Source organism: Anarhichas minor, unplaced genomic scaffold (genome assembly GCF_050575085.1).
Source record: "Anarhichas minor isolate MPS153535 unplaced genomic scaffold, ASM5057508v1 ptg000024l, whole genome shotgun sequence".
Lineage (NCBI taxonomy): Eukaryota > Metazoa > Chordata > Actinopteri > Perciformes > Anarhichadidae > Anarhichas > Anarhichas minor.
This window is the reverse complement of record NW_027466470.1, coordinates 16,040,332-16,066,384: the sequence shown is the minus strand read 5'-3', so window position 1 is coordinate 16,066,384 and position 26,053 is coordinate 16,040,332. Positions and strand designations below refer to the sequence as shown.

At 45.4% G+C, this 26,053-nt stretch overlaps 2 protein-coding genes across 6 annotated transcripts; both read right to left on the bottom strand.

Moving 5' to 3' along the window:
- Nucleotides 1-440: 440 nt before the first annotated feature.
- fam131aa (family with sequence similarity 131 member Aa) lies at nt 441-3,629 on the bottom strand. The gene is made up of 5 exons (XM_076097928.1): nt 2,970-3,629; nt 2,704-2,880; nt 1,503-1,637; nt 1,163-1,356; nt 441-1,099 (listed from the first exon to the last, which is right to left on the bottom strand). Exons 1-5 carry the CDS (start codon nt 3,058-3,060, stop codon nt 773-775), a joined length of 924 nt encoding a protein of 307 aa, XP_075954043.1. The 5' UTR covers nt 3,061-3,629; the 3' UTR covers nt 441-772.
- Nucleotides 3,630-7,094: 3,465 nt separating this feature from the next.
- eif4g1a (eukaryotic translation initiation factor 4 gamma, 1a) lies at nt 7,095-25,526 on the bottom strand. 5 transcript variants are annotated; one of them, XM_076097127.1, is made up of 32 exons: nt 25,056-25,526; nt 23,147-23,273; nt 22,969-23,055; nt 22,686-22,718; nt 21,605-21,784; nt 20,835-20,934; nt 18,826-19,019; nt 18,487-18,579; nt 17,568-17,643; nt 16,660-17,468; nt 16,212-16,623; nt 16,034-16,122; nt 15,680-15,860; nt 15,401-15,534; nt 15,049-15,168; nt 13,955-14,353; nt 13,648-13,794; nt 13,324-13,560; nt 13,105-13,209; nt 12,586-12,882; nt 12,196-12,313; nt 12,001-12,103; nt 11,382-11,839; nt 11,132-11,253; nt 10,810-10,982; nt 10,527-10,652; nt 10,007-10,088; nt 9,816-9,914; nt 9,354-9,497; nt 9,134-9,215; nt 8,751-8,891; nt 7,095-8,507 (listed from the first exon to the last, which is right to left on the bottom strand). In XM_076097127.1, exons 2-32 carry the CDS (start codon nt 23,219-23,221, stop codon nt 8,326-8,328), a joined length of 5,598 nt encoding a protein of 1,865 aa, XP_075953242.1. In that variant the 5' UTR covers nt 23,222-23,273; nt 25,056-25,526; the 3' UTR covers nt 7,095-8,325. The 5 variants fall into 5 exon arrangements, with proteins under 5 accessions (XP_075953242.1, XP_075953243.1, XP_075953238.1 ...); XM_076097128.1 differs by having other exon boundaries at nt 16,212-16,551; XM_076097123.1 differs by having other exon boundaries at nt 16,212-17,468.
- Nucleotides 25,527-26,053: the final 527 nt, after the last annotated feature.

Sequence of the window (26,053 nt, the reverse complement as noted above, 5' to 3'; positions counted from 1 at the left end):
GAACGTGAAGTAGTGCTCGCTATATAGGATAATGAATAAGGCGTTAATTATAGAGTGTATAAGCTAATTTGCAGCGTATCTAGTTAAGCAATAAGTCTGTAGTATCTCCCTTTATATGGCATTGGCCTGTATATGCTTTGTACATATGGAAATACACGGATGAGATCTACGTACATGCTATTGTACATAGAGGAATTATGCATTTGAAATCCAACAGCCATCGTTATTTTTCAGAGAACATGAAATTGTTTTTGTACATGAGTGAATGATTAAATTTGAAAAACACCTTTAAAAGACACGTTGTGTTTCTTCCTCGCATGTTCAGTTTGTTTGTGTAGAAAAAAAGAGACAAAATCTTTCAAAAACAAATCATATTTATAGATAAGCAAGACATTCAGTATCAAACATTGCCCGACCCACATGACACAGCATGACCCAGAAAACATACGACACTCCAAAATATCCATAGAAAACCAATGCACCACATTCACAGAAATGTACAAAACTCAGTTTGAACAACAGCTTTACATTCCAGCTGAACTCTCCAACTATACTGTATTACACCGTTTACAGCAGTGACAAACGGCGGAGCGAGATCAGTGCATGAAAGGCCTGGAGGATGAGAGATGGGAGGCAGCGAGTGGAGAGGACATGATCAGAGGAAGAGGAGAGAAGGAGGAGGTGGAGAGAGGTTTACAGCGAAAGCAGAAACAGATTATGTCATATCCAGAATCAACACAGACTCAAAGAGACATAAAGATGGGACGACACATCATATCAAATATGCTTTCTTCTCCTCTACTTCGTCCCTCTCCTCCTCTTCATCGAAGGACGCCACTCCAGAGGAAGCCCGGTCGGAGAAGAAGCTCCTCCGGCTGGAATGCCAAGCACGAGACTCGTGAAACACGCTGCCTTCCTCGTCCTCGTCTTCCTCGTCCTCCTCTCCGGGAGACTCTGAGCGAGAGGTGGAATAGCAGGAGTCGAACCTGCTGCTCCTGGCCCGAGGCCTCCACTCCGGCTTGTGGAGGATGCACACCTCACTGTGCTGCTCCTGTGGAAGGGCCGGCCGCTCCTCGTGACCATCCGGCCTCTCCTCCTCCTCCTCCTCCTCTTCCTCCTCTTCCTCCTCTTCCTCCTCTTCCTCCTCCTCCTCCACCTCCACCTCCTCCTCCAGGAAGGGACTCATGCAGTCGCTGGGTAAAGTAGGCGAACTGGTCTGCGATGAATGTGGGTCACTGTGAGACGCAGGCCTGCCACTGCTGCTGGAGCACAGGGGGCCGTCGGAGGGCGGTGCCTCGCCGCCTTCGACATCAGGCTGGCACGGCGCTCCGTCGATAGGATTGGACGTGGCGGCGTCTGAGGGAGGAGCAAAAAGTCAGAACACCTGGAGATGGATGGACAATCAGGGGAGGGGAAGGGAAGATGAGGCGGTTCGTCAGTGAAGATGCAGTAATGAAGACGATGAGTGATGAAAAGAGATAAATGGTGGCGACTGTGGATACCTGAGCTCTGGCTGGATAAGGTCTGAGACTGTCCGTTGGTGGGGGAGTCCTCATCGTTGGAGTCTTCCTCGTCATCGTCTATAGACGCCCAGGCACGCAGTTTAGCCTCAGCGATGGCAAACTGCTCAGCCACTCCTAGCAGGAACACAGGTCCAATACATGAATAACCCCTTCACATAAAGGAATAGTTGGGTGTGACCAGTTAAACCAAAGGCGGGATTTTCTTTCTGGTTTTATTTGAACATTTCTAATAAAATTATAAAAGTCTGAAAAAAGGTATTTGCATTCGGCTAATTACCTCCTGATGCCTCCGATTTGTCGTTAAAGGGGAATCACTGAATGAATGAATTTAATAGAGCGAGACCAGGGAAGTGTGATTATTCTGGTGTTTTTGTTAGTACATTAAACAAGGGTGGAATAATACTGCAACCCTGTCTCTTCTTTGGAAGTTGTTCATTTTTGCTTTGATGATGTCAATCTGTTTTAGCAACATGCCAGGTTTTTGTCAGAATGAGTCTAAAGTAGGGCTTTATAATCTGCAGTTTATTTACATCTTAAAATTGTTCATTTGGTTTTACCAACAGTCCGAAATGCAAAAATATTCAGTTTATGATAATATATAGAGCAAAGCAAAGCCGGAAATAATAATATTTAAGAAGCTGGTATCAGAGTTTTTGTTTGAAAAGTGTCTCAATCGATTAATTGATGATCAAGATAGCTAACGTAAAAATGTTGTCCATCCAACAGTCGATGAGTCGACAAACACTGATCAAAGAAATAAACTTTATGATGTACATGATGTACAGTCACCATGCACTTCACTTCCCTCCCTCTCTCACTTATTCGCTCTCTAGCTCAAACCACGCCGATGTCACCGGCGCCAGAGAGGATGAGTCACAGCAGAACAACAGGGGCTGTTGTACGATTGGTGGGAAGTGAAGTGTTCTGAGAGAGTGTCTAATAAGACACCATCTGCTGCCAGGACAAGCCATCACCCAAGAGACAGCATGGTGGGCGGAGCGGACCACTGACATACAGGAGTTGTAGGGGATTAGGTGCATGGCAGAAGGTGGGGAAGCCTGCCAGGAGATGATGCCGGAGCTAAACCGAGCTAAGTAAGAGGATTCACGTGCCCACACAAACACACTCAAAAGCTGGATTCAAAACATATCCCTGGCTAAAAGGTCACAGGAATGAATACCTGCAGCGAACCGGGCCTCCTTCTCTCCTTCAGTCAGATGGCAGTAGGAGCTAAAGTGGGCGGCTGGCGGGGAACCGGCAGGTTTGGGCCAACCCTTCCACTCGATGAGGTGGGCGACCCGGCCCTGAGCCAGGGAGGTGGGCTTCGTCACATGGTCCCTCACTGCCTGAGAGATACCTGGACACATAGAGGTATAGGGTTCAGAGTCTGAACTTGGACATTTGATCACGGCTTACAAAAAACACACCAAAAAGTAAAAAGGTTACCATTTAAGGAGGATCTGGCAAGTGCTGCAAACTCATGGATGCCGGCACTTTTCCTCGAGTCTGCTGGGGATTTTCCTGACTTTGGAATCATTTCACGCTCCTTGAATTTCACCTGCAAGACATTTTTTAGCAAAACTACTTGTTTTGCACCAATGCACGAAAGCAGCACATAAGTTCTGTTTTGTCCACATTTTGGGTGTCACACTCAGCACCAGTCAGATGTTTTAATATTCCACCAAAACACTCAATGTTTACTTTTCCAATATTTACGCAGTGAGGAAAATTCTAATAGCAACTCAATGAAAAGCTCAAATTCAAATATGAATCACAGGACAAACATACTGACAAACACACCGCTGTGACTTCTATGCCAAAATAAATGCTTCATCCCAAACGAAGCTCTATATTGCTTATAAAATAATTTAAAAAAAAAAGACTTTTCCTACCTCTTCCTCTCTTTGTCTCTCCTTTCTGTCTCTACTCCTGGATCTCAGCCTCATCGTGGACATGCAGAGATAGTGTCACAACTAAAAGTCACACAGCTTGGGTTCGCTGGTTTAAACCACCAGGCAGACAAGCAAACAGCCATGCCCTACATTTACTGCACAGAAGCTAAAGCCACAGTAAGCCTCTGAAACCGGTTACAATGGTTGGGGGTTGAGGGAGGTCAGGGAGTTAATTAAGGGTCGTGGTGACAGTCTCCATGCGACAGGGCAAACATATGGCGTGTGACCAGCTCCAGCCAGGCCAACTCACCCCAAAGCTGCTGATCCTTATTAATAAAAGTGATATTTCTACTCACCTTACTCCGCCTCCAAAACAAATTCACACACGACTGTCACCAAGTAGATCTGGGTCCAGTTGCATAAACTTAGTTTACGACTAGTCTCGACCTTAGGGTGGTCTTAGATTGTCAGGTCAGACTGACGTTAGCCTAATTAAGCCTGTCTGTTGCATAAATATTAAGACTGAATGAATTTGAGGGAAGAAAGTTAGTCACCACTCCCCCTGGCTTTGCCTGAGGTAAGAGCTCTGTATGGCATCAAATTGTTAGAAGATCAGTCAGGTTGCCAACTATTTAACCATTAATCCAGCTAACCTTTAGCTACCTATTTCTACTCTTTACGCATTATTAAGCTCATTTTTGCAAACTGTTTCAACTGTTTATTCATCATTTTTAGCTTATTTTCTGCTCTGTGAAGTGTCTTATTTCACCCTTGATGAATTGCGCGACAGGCTATCTCAGTCAGTCTTACATTATAGTCAGTCAAAGGCAAGCTTTGCTCAACAGGTACATTTACGTGTCTGTAGCTGACTTATATATTCAAGACACATTCTAGGTCTATTTTTATGCAGCTGGACCCTGGTGGGTCAGCTAAATCAGCTGGAGGTGCTTGGAATACGTCTCCTTTTTAGGGCAGGTGAGTCTTTTCAACAAGCAGGAAACATGTTGCCTGAAAACAACTGTGAGCACGCGCATGACTTGACAGATATCCTTAAGCAGAACGGCGCCCAAAGCAGCTAAGGAAGAGGAGGCTCCTGACGGGTGGTTAAAAGGCTTACATTAGAGTCAAAAATGACAGTAAACGTGTGTCAGAGGCACACAGGCAGGTAGAACGCTGGGAGGCAGTGATATGAAGCTCTGGTGACATTCAAACACTGAGCTTCAGCTGCAAAACACATCTGGGAGCACTGCAGACGTCCCCCATGCTCAACACTGATAAACACATGTGGAGCTCTGCATCGCTCCCTCCTGAGACACATCTTGGATGTCTTAAATTACTTGTTATATTGGGTCATATGACAACAAAAATATTAATTTCATAACCACCCAAAAAAATGTATTAAATAGTTATTTAAACCTTTAAAGACTAAAGTTATAGAAGAATAAATGACAAATGAAACACTAATGGAAATAATAATTAGTTGACTGTTGATATTTGCCCTTTTTTTAAACCAGCCCACCTGCACATGATTTTGCCTCTCTGGAGCACTTAATTGTGTGATGTTGCTTTTAAAAACTCCCACTTCAACACGCTGATTGCCAGCTGGCAACTGCTGCTAATTGGCATTAATCCTAACATGTGTAGCAGCGTTTGCAACTGTAATCAAGTTGCTTAAAGTCCTTTCTTTATATGAGGTGTTTGGATTATATCGTCCACCCCCTGCAGAGGCAGACTGCTGTGCGCCTTTTTGACGTGGAACATGGACTAAACATGTCCAACAGCCAGTGGTGTGACTTGACCAACAAGTGGGATCGAGTAAAGCCAGTTTGACTGCAGCTAAAAACACCTTGTACCTGGCATGGATGGAGGGAGCTGCAGTGCTGATGGTGTTTTTGGTTCTCTCAACAGAAGCGACACACTGACGACTGAACAACGCATCACCCCGCCATTGATCGGTGCAGGCCTGTAGCGTGCAATTATGGGGGAAATAACGCACGAGAGGCGCGGATGCAGCAGCGGGTTTCCCGGCAACCTCTGAAGTCTCCGTCTGCATACCAATAGCTTCATACCTGCATCGGATAAACAACACGGGAGAGATGCCGAGAGACGCTGCCCTCCATACGCACCTCCACGGCGCTAACGATGCTCGTGTGCGTGTAATTACACCTCCCCCCCACACTTTCTCTCTCAACGACTCTCGGTACCTACCTGTAAATCGGACCGCGTCGGCTCATGATAATGCGCTTTAATTGTCTCCAATCCGATCAACAGATGATAGCGCGCGGTTCGTCCCCCTGCAGCGGGCTCTGCAGTGGATCATTAATGCCACTCAGTCGGTGGAAACATCTCTCAAAGTCCAGCATCAGGGTCTCCAGCACAGACGCACCATTTGTTGCTCGGTATATGGGTTACATATAGGCTGTCCAAATGCCTCCCGATGGCGAGCGTCATCAACGCAAGGCGATGTCACTTCCCTCCCCCTCCCCATGTAACCAAGATCAAGATACAGTAACCTGCAGGTTTGGCCCCGGAAAGCACTGCAGCTGATTTATTTTTATTTTTTTTATAAACAAACGTTACCGCACACATCTGCAGTCATTTGGGGAACAGACTCAACAGGACGCATGCACCAGGGTGGACATGCGGACATTTACTGCAGTCTGAGATCACGGAAAACGCTGGAAAGATCCAAAAATAATTTCGTGATTTAAAGAAAAAACAGCCATCATGCCAATGTGATCTTATTTGTCCAGTTATGTAGCCCAGAACAAGACTTATTTAAAAATAAAACGAGACGTGCGTACAACCCTTACCAACCAGCCCCACATCCACTCTGTTGGTTTGTGGTATTTCAAACACTTAAACTATTTATATCAGTAAGAAGACAAAGGACATATTAAGGTGTTTGTTAATGTACATTATTTCAACAACCAGAACTTCTCATAGACACTTATTGTATGATTTAAAACAGTGTTTCACTATATTGTCATTCATTATGTTCATTCACAAGCATCCAGTTATGGTTGCTTTACAATTTGAGTTATCTTAGACCAATACAATAATAAACACTTAAAATTATATGTTAACTACTTTGTAACGTATTATGAATCATTTATTAAAAGTATAGCCTATATGTTTATTAATGCTAAATAGGAGTTGAACCAAGTGTTACTCTTTATGGGCCATGAGACGGTTATCTTACATTGTGAGAAAATATATAGTTTAAAGATTTTTAATGTCCCATTTCCTTTACATGGAGCATATTGCTAAATAATTTTGTTTCATTGAAATACCACAAACTGAGGTAACGTCTTTGCAACAGTGCTGAATTGTATCTGGAGCAGCAGGCAAATTATTAACGCTGAAATTGTTAGCCGATTAATCAACACACTATTTTGATATTTAAGTAATCGAGTAAAAATGCTGAACATTTTCAGCTTCCACCTCCTGTGAGGATGTGTTCACTTTCTCAGTTTTCTACCATGTTGTATATCTATGGACTCCTTTCAGACATTTGAAGTCGTCATAGGATTGTGCTTCATAGTTTTACTGCATCGGTGACATCATGGCTGATAACCAATCCCCTTAATGAGGTCAGTCCTCTGAACAACCATAAACACACACACACAACCATTCAAATCACAGGGGCGTCAGACAGACGTAAGCAAAACTCTGCTCAGCAACTTAAGAAGTCCTTTATTTGCAATGCTCCATTACCTCATCTTTCCAGTTTCCGATGCAAAAGAAGCAATAATTTCTTAAATAAAGAAAGCAAAAAAAAATATTTACAAAATTCCACAATTAATAATCAATGGATTATCTAAAGCACCTCTCTGCATCTGGACAACTGCTGTTTCTGTTGGAAAAGTATACACTGCAATTACATCAGCAATTTATCATTTCTGAAAAATAAAACGGAAAAAAACGTTTTTTTTAATTATTATATATTTACAGAACGCTCCTGAAATAAGTTTCCACTTGAAGTAGAAAAGGCTTTCGGATCATTTCTGTGTTTTTTTTTTCTTTTTTTGTAACTTTATATATTTTCATCAAGTCAATTTTCTGTCGATTTCAAGTTTTACCGGTGATTGGGTCATTAAGTGTCCTCTACGACAGCTCGGGTTTAAGTATAGAAGAGGTAAAGATGAAGAGTCAGTGTGGTTCACTACTGGGGGATGGGAGAGGATGGCTTAAAGGAAGCATTAAGACCACCCCTAAGTAGTCAAAGGTCAACACCAATCCGTGTTTCTGCCCTCCCGAAATTCATGATGGGGAAACAGGAAGAGAAAAGAGACGACCTTTGCATTAAAAACTCCATCCATCAAATCAAGATGAGTTCATGTACATTTTTTTTTCTATCGACATTTCGTCCACTGTATCATTAATAGAAACACACTTCAGTCATGCTGCACACTCCAGTAAGGGACAAAGACATAAGAGCCGAGTTTGGATTGAACACACATTATGGCATGACGATACCCACGTATCAGGGAACCCACTACACCACGTGGTTTTACGCTTGCAGATCAGATAGGATGTCAGGCATTAGAATTATCTAGAACCATAAAAAGCAGCCGGTTGGTTTGTATTCTTGTGAGAAAAAGAGTTTTGTAGTAACGTGGGATACCTCACACCTCGTTAACAAGCAATCCCGCTGCGTCAGCTTTCAAGTTTATTTGCTGAGGACACTTGCTGTGGGGACATAATGAGGAAGCAAGAGAGGGAGGGGTAGAGAGACATGATTGTTTTCTGAGTCCATCCCTCAACGAAAAGAAAAAATAAAATAAGATATATCCTCATTGAGGATTGATTTGAGTCTGCCTCTCTGGCAATATTGTCTGTGACTCTCTGCAGCCGCCTGCAGAGCCCGCCTTGAGGGGGGGGGGGGCGGCAGCTTTCAGTTCTGTCTTTTATTCCTTGTCGGACTCCTCCTCGGCCTCGCGGAGCCAGGTGAAGAAGGCGGTGACTGATTTCAAGGCCACACCTTTGCCCGTTTGCTCCGCGAGGTCTTTGCTGGTTTCCCATTTGTAGAAGGCCTCCTCTTTAATGACGTCCTCGTCGTACAGGGCGTCGAAGAACATCCGCAGCAGGTCTACGGAGACGGGAGACAGAGGTCAGTATTGATCTGGCATTGAATGTAATGAGAGACAGTTTGCTGCAGAGGAGGTGGAAAAAGTTCATACAGTTGAGTTTGTGCCGCTTGCTGGTGGTGATAAAACACGATAATGTTTGTGGCGGGCTACTGCATGGCAAGGTATCTGTTATTTTGTCCACCTCTGTGCGTTTAGCCCCAGCACATTACTGCTGGCCCCCCTCCCATTAGATTAATACTCACTCGCTGGCTGCTCCATGTGCACCATCAGAGCCTGGAGGGCGTAGAGGGCCTGCAGCTCTTTCAGCTCATCAGACAGGTATCTCTGCAGCAGACTGGCCCTCTGGTTGATCTGCCGTGCATCCACCTTGTACGGGGTGTCACCTGAAACAAGGAGAGGCAAACTCAGAGACTGGGACCCGACTGTCTTGTATCCCATGTTGTGATTTGCGTTGGTGCGATTAATCATCACGGAACATCGATGTATCATAACACTAAAACGTGTTAAATATGAAGAACTCATACCGCCGCTGTGAGATGAACAGGCCAACAGTGGTGACTAACACACAAAAGACACATTTCTGCCAACAGCCTTTACTTCCACATGCCGCATGGGTCATACTTACATATGATGGCAGACTGACACACTGACGTCATCAATGCTCGTACAAACTGGTTGGAAGCGGTTTGCTCCTCGTCCAAGTTAGCCTGAAAAAAAGAAGAAGAACAAAACAGTTGAACAGGGGAAACTTTAAAGACTCCTGTAACTTATATATGGAATGATCCACATGGAATATCCATGTCTGAACTAGAACATGAGCCACACCACCGGTACGTGTAACACACCTCAGCCCAGTCTCTGATGCGCTGGTTGTTGGCCTTGTCCTGGAAGAGTCTTTCCAGCTGTTTGCCGAGCTCCTCTCCAGTGAGGACCTTCTTCTCATCAACTTCCTTCGACTCCAACTCCTCTCCTGTGGTGAACTCCACTTTCTAAATCACGCAACAAACAAAGAAGAGGTTCATAGGTTTGTTGGCTTTTAATTCTTTGTTAAGTGTGTATTGCCGGTAGGTCGGCATTTGTGTCAATAATTTGCTGCAATTAAACTAGTTAACAGATACTTAAGGCAAATATTGGCACATTGTATGACGGAATTTCATTCAAAGCCTTGTCTGTATGAGAGCTTACTGTCTCTCTTTATGTTATTTCCCCAATGCCTCCACCAAACATGCGTCACCCCCAAAAACAGCCTAAGAGGTTGTTTTTAGTCGTTTGTGTTTCACTGTCTTGAACTACTTCAGCCTGCAGACCTGCTCAGTGACGAACTTGTTGACGTCTTCATCTTCGGGCAAGAAATCGCTCCAATTCAGGCCTCCCTCGGTCCACATTGCCCCGACCTTCTTCGGGGTCTGACGGGTGGTAAAAACATTAAATAATGAGTAATGAAATGAAACGGATGTGAAAGTTCGCACTCAAGCGGGTGGATTCGTGAAGGACGTACCATTTCTTTGCAGAGCAACTTGAGGATCTGCACCAGCAGCACGCCGGCCTGCCCCTGAGGCACGAGAGGCTTGGAGATCTCCCTGAAGACACAACACACACACACGCTGAATTATGCTCCGGACTTTCCATGAACTCTATCACTCAGCTGTTTCATATATTGCTAAAAACCACAGTTATACTCAACGCCAAGAAATAAAGTTTGAGTGTTGTGAAAGGAAAAGTGAAGAAGAAGGAATTACGGACGAGAGTAACTACAAACACCTCTGTATTATTTGGGAGAAGATGTTTGAAGTTTTTGAGCTGCATGCGTGAAATCGGTGTCAAAGTTCCCACACCCAAACGCCCTGAAAATGTTGCTCTACGTCTCATTGAGTGAAAAAAAAATCCAAAAAGAATAAGAATAAAGATGTAATTCTTGGTGAGAGGAACGGGTTAAAGGTATCAGCTTCTGACAGACGACAATGTACAGAAACTGGGCTTGCTCAGACGCATTTCATTTTTGCTGACTTCCAGCTCACCTGAAGATCTGTCCCATAGGGATGCCTCCCTCATGGAGCATGGGGGTGATGAGTTCAGCCAGGTAGAGCCAGATGTGAGGTATATCTATGGCCATGTCTTCCGCAGCCTCCAGGGTCTCTTCTAGCCTACAGACCCAGACAACACACAGCATTCAATCTCACTTGAATCACAAATAAGTTCAATGTTCTCAGTCTGTAAGGAGTAAATCAGAATGCACTAGAGGTGAAAAAACGTTTCAGACATTGGAAAAGCAGTGTGACTTTTGAATCCGTTAAAGCTCACCCTTTGTAGTACTGCTCTGAGGGCAATAACCCAGCCTTGACCAGGTGGTGCAGAAACAGGCCCGTGCGCTCTCTAGCAATGGTGCTGCGCTCCAGCGTCGACTCCACGCCGGTCCGCACAAACACATAGAGCTGCGAGGCACTGTTGAGTTCTGTCACGCACTGCAATGCCTCCTACAGCAGGAGGAAGAGGACGCACAAAATAACGGCCGTCAGAGCGGATTCAGATTCCAAGCATTTTGCTGGTTAAGCCCGATAATGAGCATACGTTTAAGTACAATTCACTGTGTTGAATGAGAGTTTACGCGGCGTCATGTTTGTACCTTCAGGTCATTAAGGTGAAGGTATTCTTCAATGATGGCGTTCGACTTCTTCTCCAACTCCTCTTCACTCAAGGCAGGTTTTGGAAGAGACGGTGGGGGAGTTGGAGCGCTCTCACGCTCAACTGCAGAGGAAAAACGTCACAATAAGAGTTAAATAGTATTCCAATCTCTGTGCGTACACAGCCTTTCCTCCATCTTTATACCATTATATCCATATCAAATCTTCACTTTTGCTCAGTGGGTTTTTCACCTTGGAGATCTTTGCTTGGAGACCTGGCCCGGCTTCCTCGGTCCCGGCTTCCTTGATCTCGGCTTCCTCGGTCCCGGCTTCCTTGATCCCGGCTGGCTCGATCCCGGCTGGCTCGGTCCCGGCTGGCTCGGTCCCGGCTGGCTCGGTCCCGGCTTCCTCGGTCCCGGCTTCCTCGGTCCCGGCTTCCTCGGTCCCGGCTTCCTCGGTCCCGGCTTCCTCGGTCCCGGCTTCCTCGGTCCCGATCGTCGGTCATGCTGGCCACGCGACGCACAGGCTCAGTTAAGGCCCGGAGGTCGCCGGTCCTCCCGCCGCGCTCCTGGGACTCTCTGCTGAAGCTTCTCTTGGTGATTTGGTTTGGGGTGCTCCGGCCGTCACGACCCTCTCGTCCCTCGCTGCGATCGAACCGATCCCGGTCACCCTTTTCTCTGTCGCCACCACGCTCGCGGCTGGAGCTCGACCTAAAGGTAGCAAGTGACACAAAAGGTCCACATGTTTCGCAATGTTGCGCATTCCAATCTAATCTTAAACTGGTTGCTCTCAGGTTGCGTGGACAAACACGGAAGTGTCAAAAAAATTCTTACAGGCTATTTAATCTTTAAAAAGATAAAGTAGACAATACCTCTGAGGAGCTCTGCGATCTGAGTCAGTTGAAGCCGCCACCGAACCGGACTGTTGCAGGGCTGAGAAGCGATTGACGGTGCTGGTAGCTGGACGACCAGTCTCTAAAAAAGGAACAGGAAAGATTAACTCTCCAACCACTAAAACAGCTTAAAAGTACACTTCTTTTTTTGTTTCTTTTAAAAAGGTGTTTTACCCGGCTCTCCGCTTGCTGGTTTGGCTCCAGTTCCTCCACTGCTGCCTTTGCCCCAGCTGCCCCACATGCCTTTCCCCCCTGGAGCCAACAGTTGATTGTTGAAGTCCAGAGAACCAGGCTGAAAGGGAAACACACAAGTTACATCAACACACAAGTTGCATACACATTAAGGCGAGTCGCACATCATCAGGTTCAACTGAAGACAGTTTAATTGTGAAGGCTTGTGACTCGGCAGAATAAGTGTGCGAGACGGGGAGGGATTTCTTACAGTGCACCCCAAAACACAAACACTATATTTGACAATATATGAACAAGCGTCAGTGAAAACCTGAAGCTGGGTACAAAATAAATAAACCAAGTGAAACTGTCCGTGTTAGACGTGGACGTTACCTTTGTGATCTTGCTGAGGCGGGTGGTGTCGATGGGTCTGTTCTTGGAGATGGGCACCGTGTTCCAGCCCTCATCCTGAGGCTGGCTATTCCGGCCGCCTCCTTGTGTGTGAGAGCCACGGCCCCCCATGTTCCCTCCCATCCTACCGCCTCCTCCTCCTCCGCCGCCTCCTCCACTTCCCTTGGACATAAGCTGCTGGACTTTGATGTGTTCCCTGTGCTCCTCCAGCTCTGCGTCCTTGTGGATCTGTTCGATCGTTTTAGGACCCTGTTCTCCTCTACGAGGCACCCAGCTACACTGTCGATCAGAAATGGAAGATGGTTATCAAACAGTCTGTAACCGCTCCAACGCACGTCCTTAATGTCTACATTCATGGCTCCCACGCAACTCATAATCCCCGTGGATTACATCACGCGCTGTACAAAACAATTCTGCTCATTCAGGAATATTTCTAAGCATTAGTCACCACCATAAATGCCTGATATTGGCTCTTTATTACAATATCCCGTTAATATTTACCCTTCTTAAGTCTATGACGTCTTGTAGCATGAAGCGGATTCTGGATGAGGTCTTTTTCTCTTTGATGATCTTGTCCATCTGGGTGAAATACTGATCCATACGAGGCTAACGGGGAAACAGACATAAAAAGTAGCTTTTATGAATCATGAATACTAAAAAAAAGAAGTCATTCCTGGAGGCCGAATGTGTAAAATGTTTGCGTGTTCACGCTTTACTTACCTTGGCCTTCTCAAAGTCCAGGTCTTTGCCAATTGTGGAGAGCAGCCTGCAGAGACACTCCACAGACTCTTCATCGTGATTCTTCAGTAGTTTCACTACACAGTCGTGCATGATGGCCTCCGTCAGCATCTTCAGCTTGAAGAGCTCCCCAATGAACTTTATATTACCCAGTGACCGGCGGCGGGCCTGGTCTCTGGCGCTCTGCAGCGCCACCCTCAAGCGCTCCCGCTCCTCTCCCTAAGGGCAGACACGAGACCGGTTTAGTCGAAAACACAACACTGTGGTGGCTTGCGACAGCAACGGTAAAAAGAGCTCATGTCTTACTTCTTTGGCAGCCTCCAATTCTTTTTGCTTCCTCTCAAAGATTTCGTCATCGTCCTGGTCCTTCTCAAACTCTTTCTGGCAGCGGTTGAGCAGCAGTTTGCGGAAGTTCACAAAAACGCCTGGCTTGTCCGAGGTGGGGACTTTCAACTGGAGGAGGAAAACATCGAGTACACTTTAACATTTTTATTGAGTACACATTTTTCATGTCGCTGATAATTATATGGCTTAAAAACGCCGACTATAAACATGCAATTATAAAAACAAACTAGTGTGAGATTGTGCTTCATCAGTGTCATCGGTGACTTACCCCCATAAGGCAGCGGCACATGTTGGCGTAGGCCACGGAGAAGTTGGGCTCTGAGATGGCCTTCTCAAAGATAAGGTCAATGGTTCCCTTCAGCCTGTCCTCTGTGTCTATCGTCAGGTCCGTCACCTGTTTCATCAGCTCCTGAAACTTCTGAGGGGTCAGCTTGTTGAGGATACTGCGCAGACGCTTGAACAGCTCCTTAGTCTTGGCCTGTTCGGGATCGTCGTCTTCCACTTCGGGATCCTCCGCGCCGCGGCCTCGAGTGGACTTCTTCCCAGTGGGCTTCCAGGCCTTCTCGGCCTTGTTGAGCTGCACGTCTTCGCCGTGGGACATGCTGCTGAGGATGATTTTCCTCGGCTCTTTCCTCTGACCCTGCTGGGAGCGACGTGGGCCAGGCGGCTAAAAAGGAAGGAGAGGGATGCACATTTAGAAAATAAATCTTATACAACAACACAAATACAGTGAATAAGTATTCACAGTCCTTGGTGGTTTTTAGTTACCTTACAACCTGGAATTAAAATGGCTTTTATTTGAATTTTGATGTAATGGAACTACACAAAAAAAGTCAAATTGGTGAAGTAAAATGAAAAAACAAACAAACTCAACAGTTGTCTGTGCATACGCATTTACCTCCTTTGCTGTGAAGCCCCTAATAATAATAAGATCTGGTGCGATCAATTACCTTCAGGTGTCACATAATTAGTTAAATAAAGTCCACCAGCGTGCAAGTGTCACATGATCTGTCACTTAATCTAAACAGAGCACCATTAAGTCAGTTAGTAAAAATGTAAAGAATATGGCACCAAAGAGAAGAGGGGCCAGCAATGCACATATAAAAAAAAGCAAGTAAGTAATTCAGCAATGTATTGTTTCGAATTTGTGAACATTTATTTTATTTCGTTTTCATTTTACTGAACCAATTTTGACTATTTTGTTTCGGTCCATTACATTAAAATCCAAATAAAAATCTATTTTATTATCCAGGTTGAAATGCAAAATAGGAGAAATGCCAAGAGGGGTGAATGCTTTTGCAAGGCACAAAACAAGGAATTATTATTATTGCCATAATCAAAAGGGTCAAGACTTTTCCTCACCGGGCCTCGTGGTCCTCCCACCGATCTGCTCCCAAGGTTCCCCAAATACGAGGGAGTAAAGTCAGGACCAACATTCATCATTCGAGCTGGGTCAGGAGGCCGCATTGGAGTCTTGTTCGCCTGGAGTTAAAGAGGAAAACTTACCAGTTTGTCCATAAAAAAAATCAATAAACACTGACAAGACAAGATGGACGTCAAGTTTCCTCATCCTCTATAACAATCACCATTGTATATTCAAAAACGAGTTACGCTAATGAGATCAACAGTTCAGTAAAATGCTTAACAAAAACTTCCATGTAGCCTCTATCTCAATATATTATTTTTCCTTAATGTCCCACATGAATGACATTACCTTGTCCAGGACCACGTCACTGATGGTGGGCAGTCCATCGGGTTTGTTCATACTGGCACTGATGAACTGGAAGCCCAGGAGGAACTCCCTGTCGTACCGCTTCTTGTCTTCTGGGTCTATCGGCTTCCATTGCTCTGAAAAAGGTACGAGACATGTTTTTTTAATATATATTTTGTTTTTTATGCACCTCTATTTAGATTTTTGTGTGCATAACAACCATAGCTACAGGTGTACATCAAAACAGCAGGAGCAACTGACCGTTCTTAAATCACAACATACCTTCTTTGTACTGGTATTTCTGGTCAGTTGTCTCAGGTGTGGCTTTAGGTCCTGAGCTCTGCTTGTCCTCTTTCTCCTCCCAGGTCTCATCTGGAACCTCGGCGGGAGGTTTAGGTGGAGCAACAGGGACAGGGTCGGCCTGAGTGGACGAGGGTTCAGGGGCAGGCTTGGCTTCTTGCTCCTGCGGCACAAAAACAAAAAGAGATGAAGTATTATGATAACCCAGTTACCCGTCAGAGTTTGTTTTGGTATTAAATATCCTAAAAAACATTATTGATACAGCTGAAACTGCTGAGACACTTGAACACCGTGACCTCGTGTTAATTTCATGTTGTCATCTGGACTGTTACACACCTCTGTGAAGGCATCCAGGAGGTCTCCAATGGCCTCCTTCTTGTTCAACTCCTTCATGTTCTTCCTCTTCTTTGGCACAGACGTTGCAGCTTCAAGACAAGGACACGGTGTTGACATTAGAATCCAGCACAACTCACATGACGATCAGAAATGCAAGCCAGGAATCCACTCCACCTACCTTGCATAGTGGATTCCTCTGCAGGACAGCTGACAGAGGCGGGAGGGGCATCCTCGTTTTTCTCTTTCTTCTCCTCGTCTTTTTTCTCCTCCTCTTCTTCTTCTTCCTCCTCCTCCTCTGCTGCTGCCGCTTCCTCTGCTGCTTCCTCCTTCTCTGCTGCTGCTGCCTCCTCCTCCTCCTCCGCTGCTGCTGCTTCCACCTCCTCCTCCGCTGCTGCTGCTTCCTCCTCCTCCGCTGCTGCTGCTTCCTCCTCCTCCTCCTCCTCCTCCTCCTCCGCTGCTGCTGCTGCTGCTTCCTCCTCCTCCTCCTCCTCCTCCTCCTCCGCTGCTGCTTCCTCCTCCTCCTCCTCCTCCTCCGCTGCTGCTGCTGCTTCCTCCTCCTCCGCTGCTGCTGCTGCTGCTGCTTCCTCCTCCTCCTCCTCCGCTGCTGCTTCCTCCTCCTCCTCCACCTCCTCCACCTCCTCCACCTCCTGGGCAGGCATTGACGTTTTAGCCACAGGTGTGGATTCCTGAGATTGAGAAGCGTCCGGCTTGTCAAGGGGCATAGTGTCTAAAAATGCCACCTCCTCAGACAGTTCCTCAGACACTTCCTCTGTGTCCTGGGGAAGGCCGTTGAAGAGAAGAGGCTCTGCCGCTTCAGCGGGCGTGGGTTCAGGTTCAGAGCTCGGGGCGGTGGCGGTCTGGGTCTGTCGAGCAGCAGGTTCCTGCGCAGAGGGTGGAGGCGGAGAGACTTCAGTTTCTGTCTTCATAGCCGTCTCTGCTTTCGTCTCTTTAACGGGAGAAACTGTTGGAGCAACCTCAACTGCGGGCTCCAATTTAGCGCTGGCCACCTGCTCCTCTTTCTCCAATTCCTTCACTTCCTCCGTTTTCTTTTCCTCCTTTTCGGGTGCCTTCTCAGCTGGAGCTGGGGCAGCCTGTGGTTCTTCCATTTTGACAGGCGCCTCTTGTGGTGCCAACGATGCTGAAGGGCAGACAGGAGCGTCGACCGTGTCACCAACTTTAGTCTGGACTGTATTTTCTGCCTCAGCAGGAGTAGTAGTAGATGCTGCTGCAGGGAGGGGAGAGGGAGACTGCAGGTCCTCATTCAAAGGGGATGGCACTTCAGCAGCAGCTGTCGGGACCACAGATTGTGCGGCTGACTCAGCAGGCGGTGTCATCTGGTGGTCCGTTTCCTGTTTGGCCTCCTCCACAGGCTCTGTATTCGCTGTGGCAGGAGGTGGTGGGGTTTCAGCGCTAGCAGGGGGCTCAGTGTTTTCATCTGGTGAATGAAACACATGAAATAATCACAATAAGGAATATGTGGAATACAGGCATCTTTTATTTTTTATGTAAACCAAAAGTGAGACACTGTACTCACCTCTTCTAGTCACTGTAGTGGCCGGCTGTGTAACTTCACCATTGGTCTGTGCAGGACTTAAATCTGATGCGGAGGCCTACAGAAGACAGTATTATGCGTTTTCTTTAGGTCTGATACACAGATATACAACCATTTTATGAATTAAATATACGAGTTTAATGTAGTCATTAAATAACTGTCACTTTCAGTCAAAACTGCTTCAAAGACGTGTTGATTGAGACTCAACTGGTCCTGTGTTTTGTGTATTTTGTTTGTGTTGCATTTTGTTTTTGTCCAACCCAGCCGGTAACTCAATACACTCGGCAAAATAACCTGAAAGTATAACCACAGCTCAAAACACCAGTGCATATTTGTGTGCATTTGCTCCGTACCGTTTGTTCAGTGCTAGATTTATGCTGCGCTGATGATAGGATGTTAGCACACACATGAAAACATGCAATCAAATAAATGATTTGGGAGCTGGTGAGTAAAGAATATCTAAGCGCTGACAATTTTCTGTGTCTTTTGTTCATACGAACCAACCATATGTCATTTATTTTCTTCTAAATCAGAGTGTTCTTATGTGTAATTAAATAGGATCAGTACATTAAACTGTGAATACATTTTGGTTCCACTTTTGGAAAAATGACAGCACAGTCAGATAAGCACACTGCCAATGTAGACAAAACAAAAGTCGAAATTCCTGACATTTTTTTAAACAATAAAACTGTCTGTCCTCTACTTTCCACACAAACGGTACATTTCGTCAGTACAGAACAGCTGATGATTTAGATTTCTAAAACTATACCTTTATCCCAGAATAACACAAGCATAAGTCATTAGTTCAAGACTTACAATCAACTCTGCCTTTAACCTCGGACACGACCATGCTCCCTTCAAATGAGTGGAGAAAAACGAGTTTTCCCAGAAGGCTTCTTACCTGTGGGGGAGTCGGTGTGGTGGTGGACCTTCCACCTGACATGATCTCCTCTGTGATATCACGCCCGCCCTGGTTGGGGTCTCGTATCCTTATCTATAAGGAGACAGGGGAAATATTGGTTAGGTTTCCACGGAACACATATCCGACATTAGAACACAGACGGTATGTACGGATGCGGTCACTTCGAATCTATAGCCGCCACCCATCATGATAAATACTATTGTTATTTTCAGGTAAAAGGGAAAGTTCCACACTGAACAAACAATACTCCTTTCTGTCTATTCAAATTTTTTTTTTGACCTCAGACAAGAGGCGGGCTGCCCTTTTGTTGCAACACACTACCGGTTTGCGTTCCCTCTTTGGTTGCCCTTGTGACTGCGCCGGTGGTTGCTGAGGAGGCGGGGCTTGCTGCTGCTGCTGCTGCTGCTGCTGCTGCTGCTGCTGCTGTTGCTGTTGCTGGGCGGGGTTGATCATGACCGATGCCGGCTGGACAGACGGGGAGTACTGCGGCTGAGCTGGATAGTATGCTCCTGCTGTAGTAGTAGTAGAATGAAACAACAAAAAAATAAAAGCATTTATGAAAAGAAAATACTTAAAGTCGCAGCTTCACACTAAAACAACCGTCCATCCGGGAGTCACAAGATCTGTGTCCCGTAGCTTTGACCAAAGATTCTATGTCAACATGTTTTTCTGAAACACCGCAAGGCCATTTGATGGTGTAGGTCACTCATTTTTTTTTTTTACCTTAACATTGGATAAAAATTTAAAGCGCATGTTGCAAAAACGGAGTGAAGAGTCCTATAGGAAAATAAAACCACAAATCCACACAAAGAGCTTTTACCAGACTGAAGGTTGGACAGAAGCAGACTGTTTACGTGCCGCGTATTGAGCGAACACAGACAACAGTACTTGCTATCTTATGATTAGAAATCAAGAAACTTGCAATCCATGATTTCTTTCGCGGTGATCCTATGAAACACATCATTGAATAAAAAAGCTGAAGTATATGAAATTGTTACGGTGGAAATTCTGGCCCAGCTAGCAGGAAATCTGCAGACAGACTTTACAGCTCACCATCGGCCCCGTGTAGGCGGGCGGCTGGTCTTTAGCAGTAAATCAGGGCGAGATTGATTTCAGGGGCTAGTGCGTTTTTGCTTTCAGCCTTTATGTTATTGGCTCACTCCTACGACCTGATGTAACCTACACCGCACTGACACGGTGAGCATGAATTAAGGCGTACTGTCTGGTGGTATGATCATCATTAAGAGGGAAAAGAAATATCCAAAATATCATTATTCATGTTGGTAAGGTGAAGGTAAGATATCTATAGTAGAATGAATAATTTGTATGTATGCGACCTTCACCTTGTACTCCACTTGCATATACAAGTCAAGATGTGTGTTACCCAAAAAACAACACATTTACGACGCTATCAGAGACAGGAGGTGCCACAGAGATTGTTGCCACTAAAGCCTGCTGACCAACACACAAGCACACACACTACTCACCAGGGTAGCGCTGGGAGGTGAGAGGAGCACCGTGGAGAGAGAGACGGCCGTTCTCTCGCCCGCCCCCTCTCCCCCCACCACCCCGCCTCTCCCTCGCAGCAAGAGAGGGATCTGAACCAACGCAGCAAACGAGAGGAAGGGAGTGAGGGACGGGAGAGGGAGGAAAGAAGGAGAGAGGGCAGGAAGAGACAGATGCAGAATGAGTTAATGAGAGGATTCAGAGGAAGCAGGGTGTTAAAAAGGTTCCATGAAATGAACAACGTATTCAACGCGTGTCCCTGAATGCATCTTGTTCTTATGTCAACTGTTTTTTTTTGCATATCTTTCAATAAAAATCATAATTTTTGCAGGAGCGCAGTGGCTGCGGTCTTTGTCCTGGATACTTTTCAGTAAAAATTCAAATTTGATCCCTCCTAATGTCAAATCCCACCCGAACAGTTTATACGGACATGCATCCAGCAAAAGAACAAAATTCTTATCTCAAAGTCATTTCATGGAACCCGTAAGGCAGTGTCCGGTGAGACTGCAGATAGAAAGAACACCGAAGGCCAAAGCAGAATCAAGCCAGACCACATGCAACTGGCAGTCCACCACATACAGCAGTGTTTTGACCCAGAAAGACATTAACAACACACCAACCAGCGAAGCACAACCACGACACACCCGGCGATACCTTATGGGCAAAGAGGGGCGTGAAATTGGACATGGGCTTCAAACTACATGCTTCAACTTAAAATCTCTGTAAAACTCTGGTGTTCAAGATGTCGCCCCTTTTAACCGACTACCCTCCATGTTTATGGTTGTGCTTGGTTGCTGCTGGTCTTGGTCATAAACTCTTACCATACGCAGGGTATTCAGCAGGGCTAGTTCCCGGATAGAAGCCTGCTGTAGCGCTGGTCACAGGATACTGCTGAGTAGGAGGCATGTATGGGGTCCGGTACTGCAGAGACAAAATAAAGAGTCAGAGACGACGACAATAAATGGGACAATTAAGTTGATAGAGCGTCCGGTCAATCACAGTAACGAACTGTTTTGGCCCCAAAAAAAGACGAGACCCCTTTTCTAAAACCTGTTTTTGGAAGATAAGAAACTCACACATTTGCGTAGCTCCTCTAAATTTGCTTTCAAACGCATCTAATTCTTCATTGTGTGCATCAGTCACATGCTCACACACTCTCCCATCAGGCTCTTGGAAGCAGACAGATTGAGCTTCCCAATAGGACTTTCTGTGACACGGGGAATTCTTGGCTGCTTGACAGATGAGTCGGCCCCCAATCTGGAAATTGCTTTTGACTCATTTCAATTTTCATAAAAATGTAATTTCTCCGTGGCAGCAAAAACCAGCTACATGAGCTATCAGGAAACTCCAGTTGGGCTTTCTAAACAATTTCAAATAACGCTCACTCTGTAGAAGCCATTACTCTCTCCTATTCAAACCGTTATTAACATGTCGCAGACCTTGACCCCCGCTTGTATATAAAAGATCATCTTGTATTCAGGCTAGTACGTTAATATGATGAGCATATACTCTATCATTTCGGCAGGTTACTGGAAAGCCCAGTCGTATGTGCGTCGTTTTAACAAATGGGTCATTACTAATGTGAACCAACCTGTCCAGGGGGGATGAAGTAACCCTGAGGGGAGCCAGCAAAAGACAGCTGCTGCTGGGATATCATCATCATCTGGGAGCTGGGCGGGTAGACGTGAGTGGGTCCGACAGGTCGCGGGCCGCTACTCGTCTGTACCCTTGGAGCGCTGGTGGCCATGGCTGGCCGGTTCTGATAGTAACTCTAGAGAACAGACGAGGGAGGAAGAAGGATGAAGAGTTTATCACAGCGCAAGCCAACCTGGTGCTCTGTGTGTGCATTTAGTGTCCTAACTAGGGTGGTGGTCCTAACCCATGTGTTGTGCTCGTGTGTGTGTGTCCTGTCGCACACATTCCTAACCTCAGCTGGAAGCACGCACAGCAACTGCCAAAGTGTACAGCAAGTTCAGTTTTTGGGTTACAACCGAGTCTAAATTGTACTGACTGTCATGTCTCCCTGCTACACCGAGGTTAGCCCAAGGTAAGGGAGCGGGGGGGGAGACGGACGAAGAGAAAGGCTGTTACCTGTAATGCTCTGTATCCACCCTTCAGCCGCGCAACACATGAGCAGAGAGCAAGAGAGGGAGTGAGATTAAGGTGAAAATGAAGACAAGCGACAATGTGGAAGGTTGAGATCACAAGGTTTAAGAAGGAAGAGTATGAGAGGCAGCAGCAAAATATCTCAGCCATGAACAAGTAAGCAACCACATGCAAATCTGTACTGGTCGGCAAGTTACATCTCCTACAAGTCCTGCTGGTCCCAGTTTTGAGTTATTTAAGAATGACTTTGAGGGCAATGAAACTATGTTAGCATGCTGCAGGTCCTTAAATCAATTTACTTTAACATTAAACAGTTATGTGCAGGAAAAATAAAGAATAAATAAGGCCTGGGTGAACTCTACTATTAAAACATTGTGACAACAACTTGAAAAATATGCATTTCTAGAATGAAATATAGAACTCAATGTTACTGGACCTCGGGAAGAGTGACCTCATCTAATAAACACTACAGCGTTCTCATCCAAATGTCCAACATGTGGAACTGAAAGCATGCATTACACTAAGGAGACAGTGGGGATGTAAGGGAAAGTGAGGGGTGTTAGTACCTGTTGGTGTAAAGTACGGGGGCCTGCAGCAAACTGGGAGGACAGCAGAAGAGAGGAAAGAAGTCAAGATTGACATTCAAGGAGAAACAAGGCAAATAGGCCAAAACACACACACACACACAAAGATTTAGCCAAAGCCTTGTAGCAGAAGAAGCCGTGTCAGAAGTCTTTGTGAAAGAGTAGGAATGGGAAGGTTCCCATACAAGGTCAAATATACCACACTTGGGACACTGAATGCAAAAGCTTTAGCAGAAAGGGCACAAAAACAGGCGATGAATTTTACCTGTCTTGGCTGTGGTGCAGAGTTCATTTGTGGAGGTGGAGGGGTCGCAAAAACAAGAGAGGGGGGCTGGCCAGGACCATAGGCGGCCTTTGAAAGGAGAGAACGGAGGAAAAATAGATGTTACCAAACCCTTAATCTAACAAAACAACTTAAATTCTACAAGGTCAACTGCTCTCACCTGTGTCAATCCAGGGGATGGGGAAGGGTTAGGGACAGACGTAGGTCCCGTTATAGGCTGTGGTGGTTTGTTCATTTCACGTTCTTTTATGGTTCTGCATTAGGGTGGCCTTGTGTTGCCAGCCTTTCTGAGGAACAAGAAATATAAAAAAAAAAGATGAACAATTAGGCATATTCATCAAGTGTTAAAGAAAGACATTGAGAGGAAATTGCTTTCAGTTCAGAGTTATTATCTACATATGATAATTGCAGTCACACAGGTTAGATATTACTCAACACAGTAAGACATGAACCTCAAGTGTGGCATCATTCAACCAACAGTGAGGGTGTGGTCTGTGGTTTCGCCTATGATAACGCCACCTCCTCCCAAAAAGGTTGGTTACTTGCATATTGCATTGCAAGATCATCTGCGGATTCCTTGCTCAATCAGATAGCAATGGATTCCACCCAAAACTAACTGACTAGAAAAGGGGTCATGCTGGCTAATATTAAATCTTTGAAAACAGGGACTTTACAAAAAACAAAACACACATTCCTAAATGATCATGCCTGAACAAAATGTGCCTGCCACCAAATCACTTGGACTAGTCTGGTATCGAGTGAATTTAAGAAAATGGATACCTCAGGTCAAAGTTCATGTACTGTGTTAACAGTGGCTCCCATGCCCCCCCCCCCCCCTGTTCATGCTAGCTACATGTGCACATAGTCCACTCAAATTACGTCACATCGATATCAGTTTCAAAACCGAATGCAGTTTTCTCATGAATATTAATTACGGCTGTATGTATGCTGGAATAACAAGACATACTGGAATTAATCAAATCTGATGAGAATCACTAGCAGACGTGTCATCCACCTGCTGCCACAGGAACTGTCGCTAGCTGCTAGCTTACGCCATGCTTCTTTTAGACAGGGCATTAACGTACTAACCTACCATATGGTTCCGTCAGCAGAGATGGCTACCGGTATTATGAACTGTCATTAAATGTGACAGCTAGTCTCGGAAAATGTCCCCACTGTGTCGTAGTCAAGTTAAAGGATGAAAGGACATTTTACTGGCCCGCTAACAAGGCAGCACTCCCGGCCGAAGCAGGTTAGATTCGTTAGCCAACTAGCCGGCTAACACTGACGTTACGTGTCCCACTACCAGAGACATTTTGCATAGTTACGCTACGTGGCTGAACGTTGAGTCCATATTTAACTCTAAAGTACATAGAGCTCAGTTTGATGGTTTTACTATGCCAAAGGACAACATGTTGACTCATCGACACTCGAGAACAGCAAATAAGCCGGTCCTAGCCATAACGTTGCAACACTTGAAAGCGATTAGGTTACAGTGAAGCTAATGTCGGATAACAGCCCAGCCCTGTCCTGTCCTACGAGGTGGATTTAATTACAGGCCCAGCCAGATCCGCGAGCAGATGAAACCATCAACCTGACATCAAACTTGAGCCAATATCATGATCACAAAACAAATGACATCAGGTTTTCTGTCAAACTATTACAATCATCACGTCAGCTCTACGAAAATCGTCTTTAAATCACAGTAAGCGTCAGAGCTAGCTAGCGTTAACACACGAAGCATTCGTGGTAACGGTAACCAATTGAAGATTAGCCACGAGAGCGAGGGACCTGTCATTTCAGCTAACGTTAGCCACGCAGCTACAAATAATGCCACAATATTAAGTACCTACCTTTTCACTAACGTTAAGACATTCCGATGTATTTGATTTCATATATTTTAGCATTTTGGGCAAGATTAGCAAGCTAGCTATGGGCACTGACAGCCAGTAGGGCCTGTTCAACCAGCTAGCATTAGCTAGCTAGCCTGAATGCCTTTGACGAAAATGAAGCCAAGCTCGGGTGTACTTCAAGCTATTATTTCTACCGTCAGATGGTTTTATTCTTACCAGGAATCAATACAGAGTATGTTGGGAACTCGGGAAATCAGCCTCTGGTCAGTCTTCTGTTACTGAAAGTAGTGGTGTTGTAGTTTCCTTGTCCTTTACTCCAAAAGAAAAGTGATGCCCTTCTTGGCTATTGACTTAGCGAGCTAGCTAGCTAGCTGACCGGCAGATGGGGTGAGTGCTACTACTGTCACTTCGGTTTAAATCCCCGGGCGTGCAAAAGTGACAGTGCTCAAAATCAAATAATATAGTAATTCGGGAGCACTAATGACAATTCCGATGGCCCCGAAAAAAGCCTCTGGACCGGAGGTCCATGATCAAGGCGTCGATGGTGACGGATTGCCGGTAAGGTATGTACACAACTGTCGCATCAGGAGGCTCAGAGCGAGGCCATAATGCGATGTTTCTGGTGTATGGAGCCGGTGCGCCTCGAAGTCGCATGGGTAACTTCCGGGAGAATTACATTTTGATGCCGTTTCCTTGGTCATGTGATACAGGAGCTGGAATCAATTCATCAACCCTTGCCTCTTAATCTGCTTTTCAAAGTACAATATAATATATTATATCTCACAAACGTACTCATATCATGCATTTCACAAAGCCTGTAGTGGTACTAGTCCAACATTAAGAATTAAGTCCTTCACAACCTCAGAGTCTACTGAAAAGGACAAGTTACCATTTGATTCGTGTTAAAGTCTTTCCTTAATCATATTGTCAAGTATGATGTAGCTAATGAAATACATAAATAAAGATGTTGTACTCTGCTTTTATCTGATGACTGCTCATTTGCACCCATGATTAATGGATAGGGGGATATTGGCATTACAATTATTTTCATTATCGACTAATCAGACAGTTATTTTCCGTACGAATTGCTTAATCGTTTTTTTCCCCGTTAAATGTAAGAAAATAGTAAAAATATAATTTCTCAAAGCTCAAGGTTACATATTGAAATGACTTGTAGTTTCAACAAACAGTAATTATCTCACAAATATTAAATC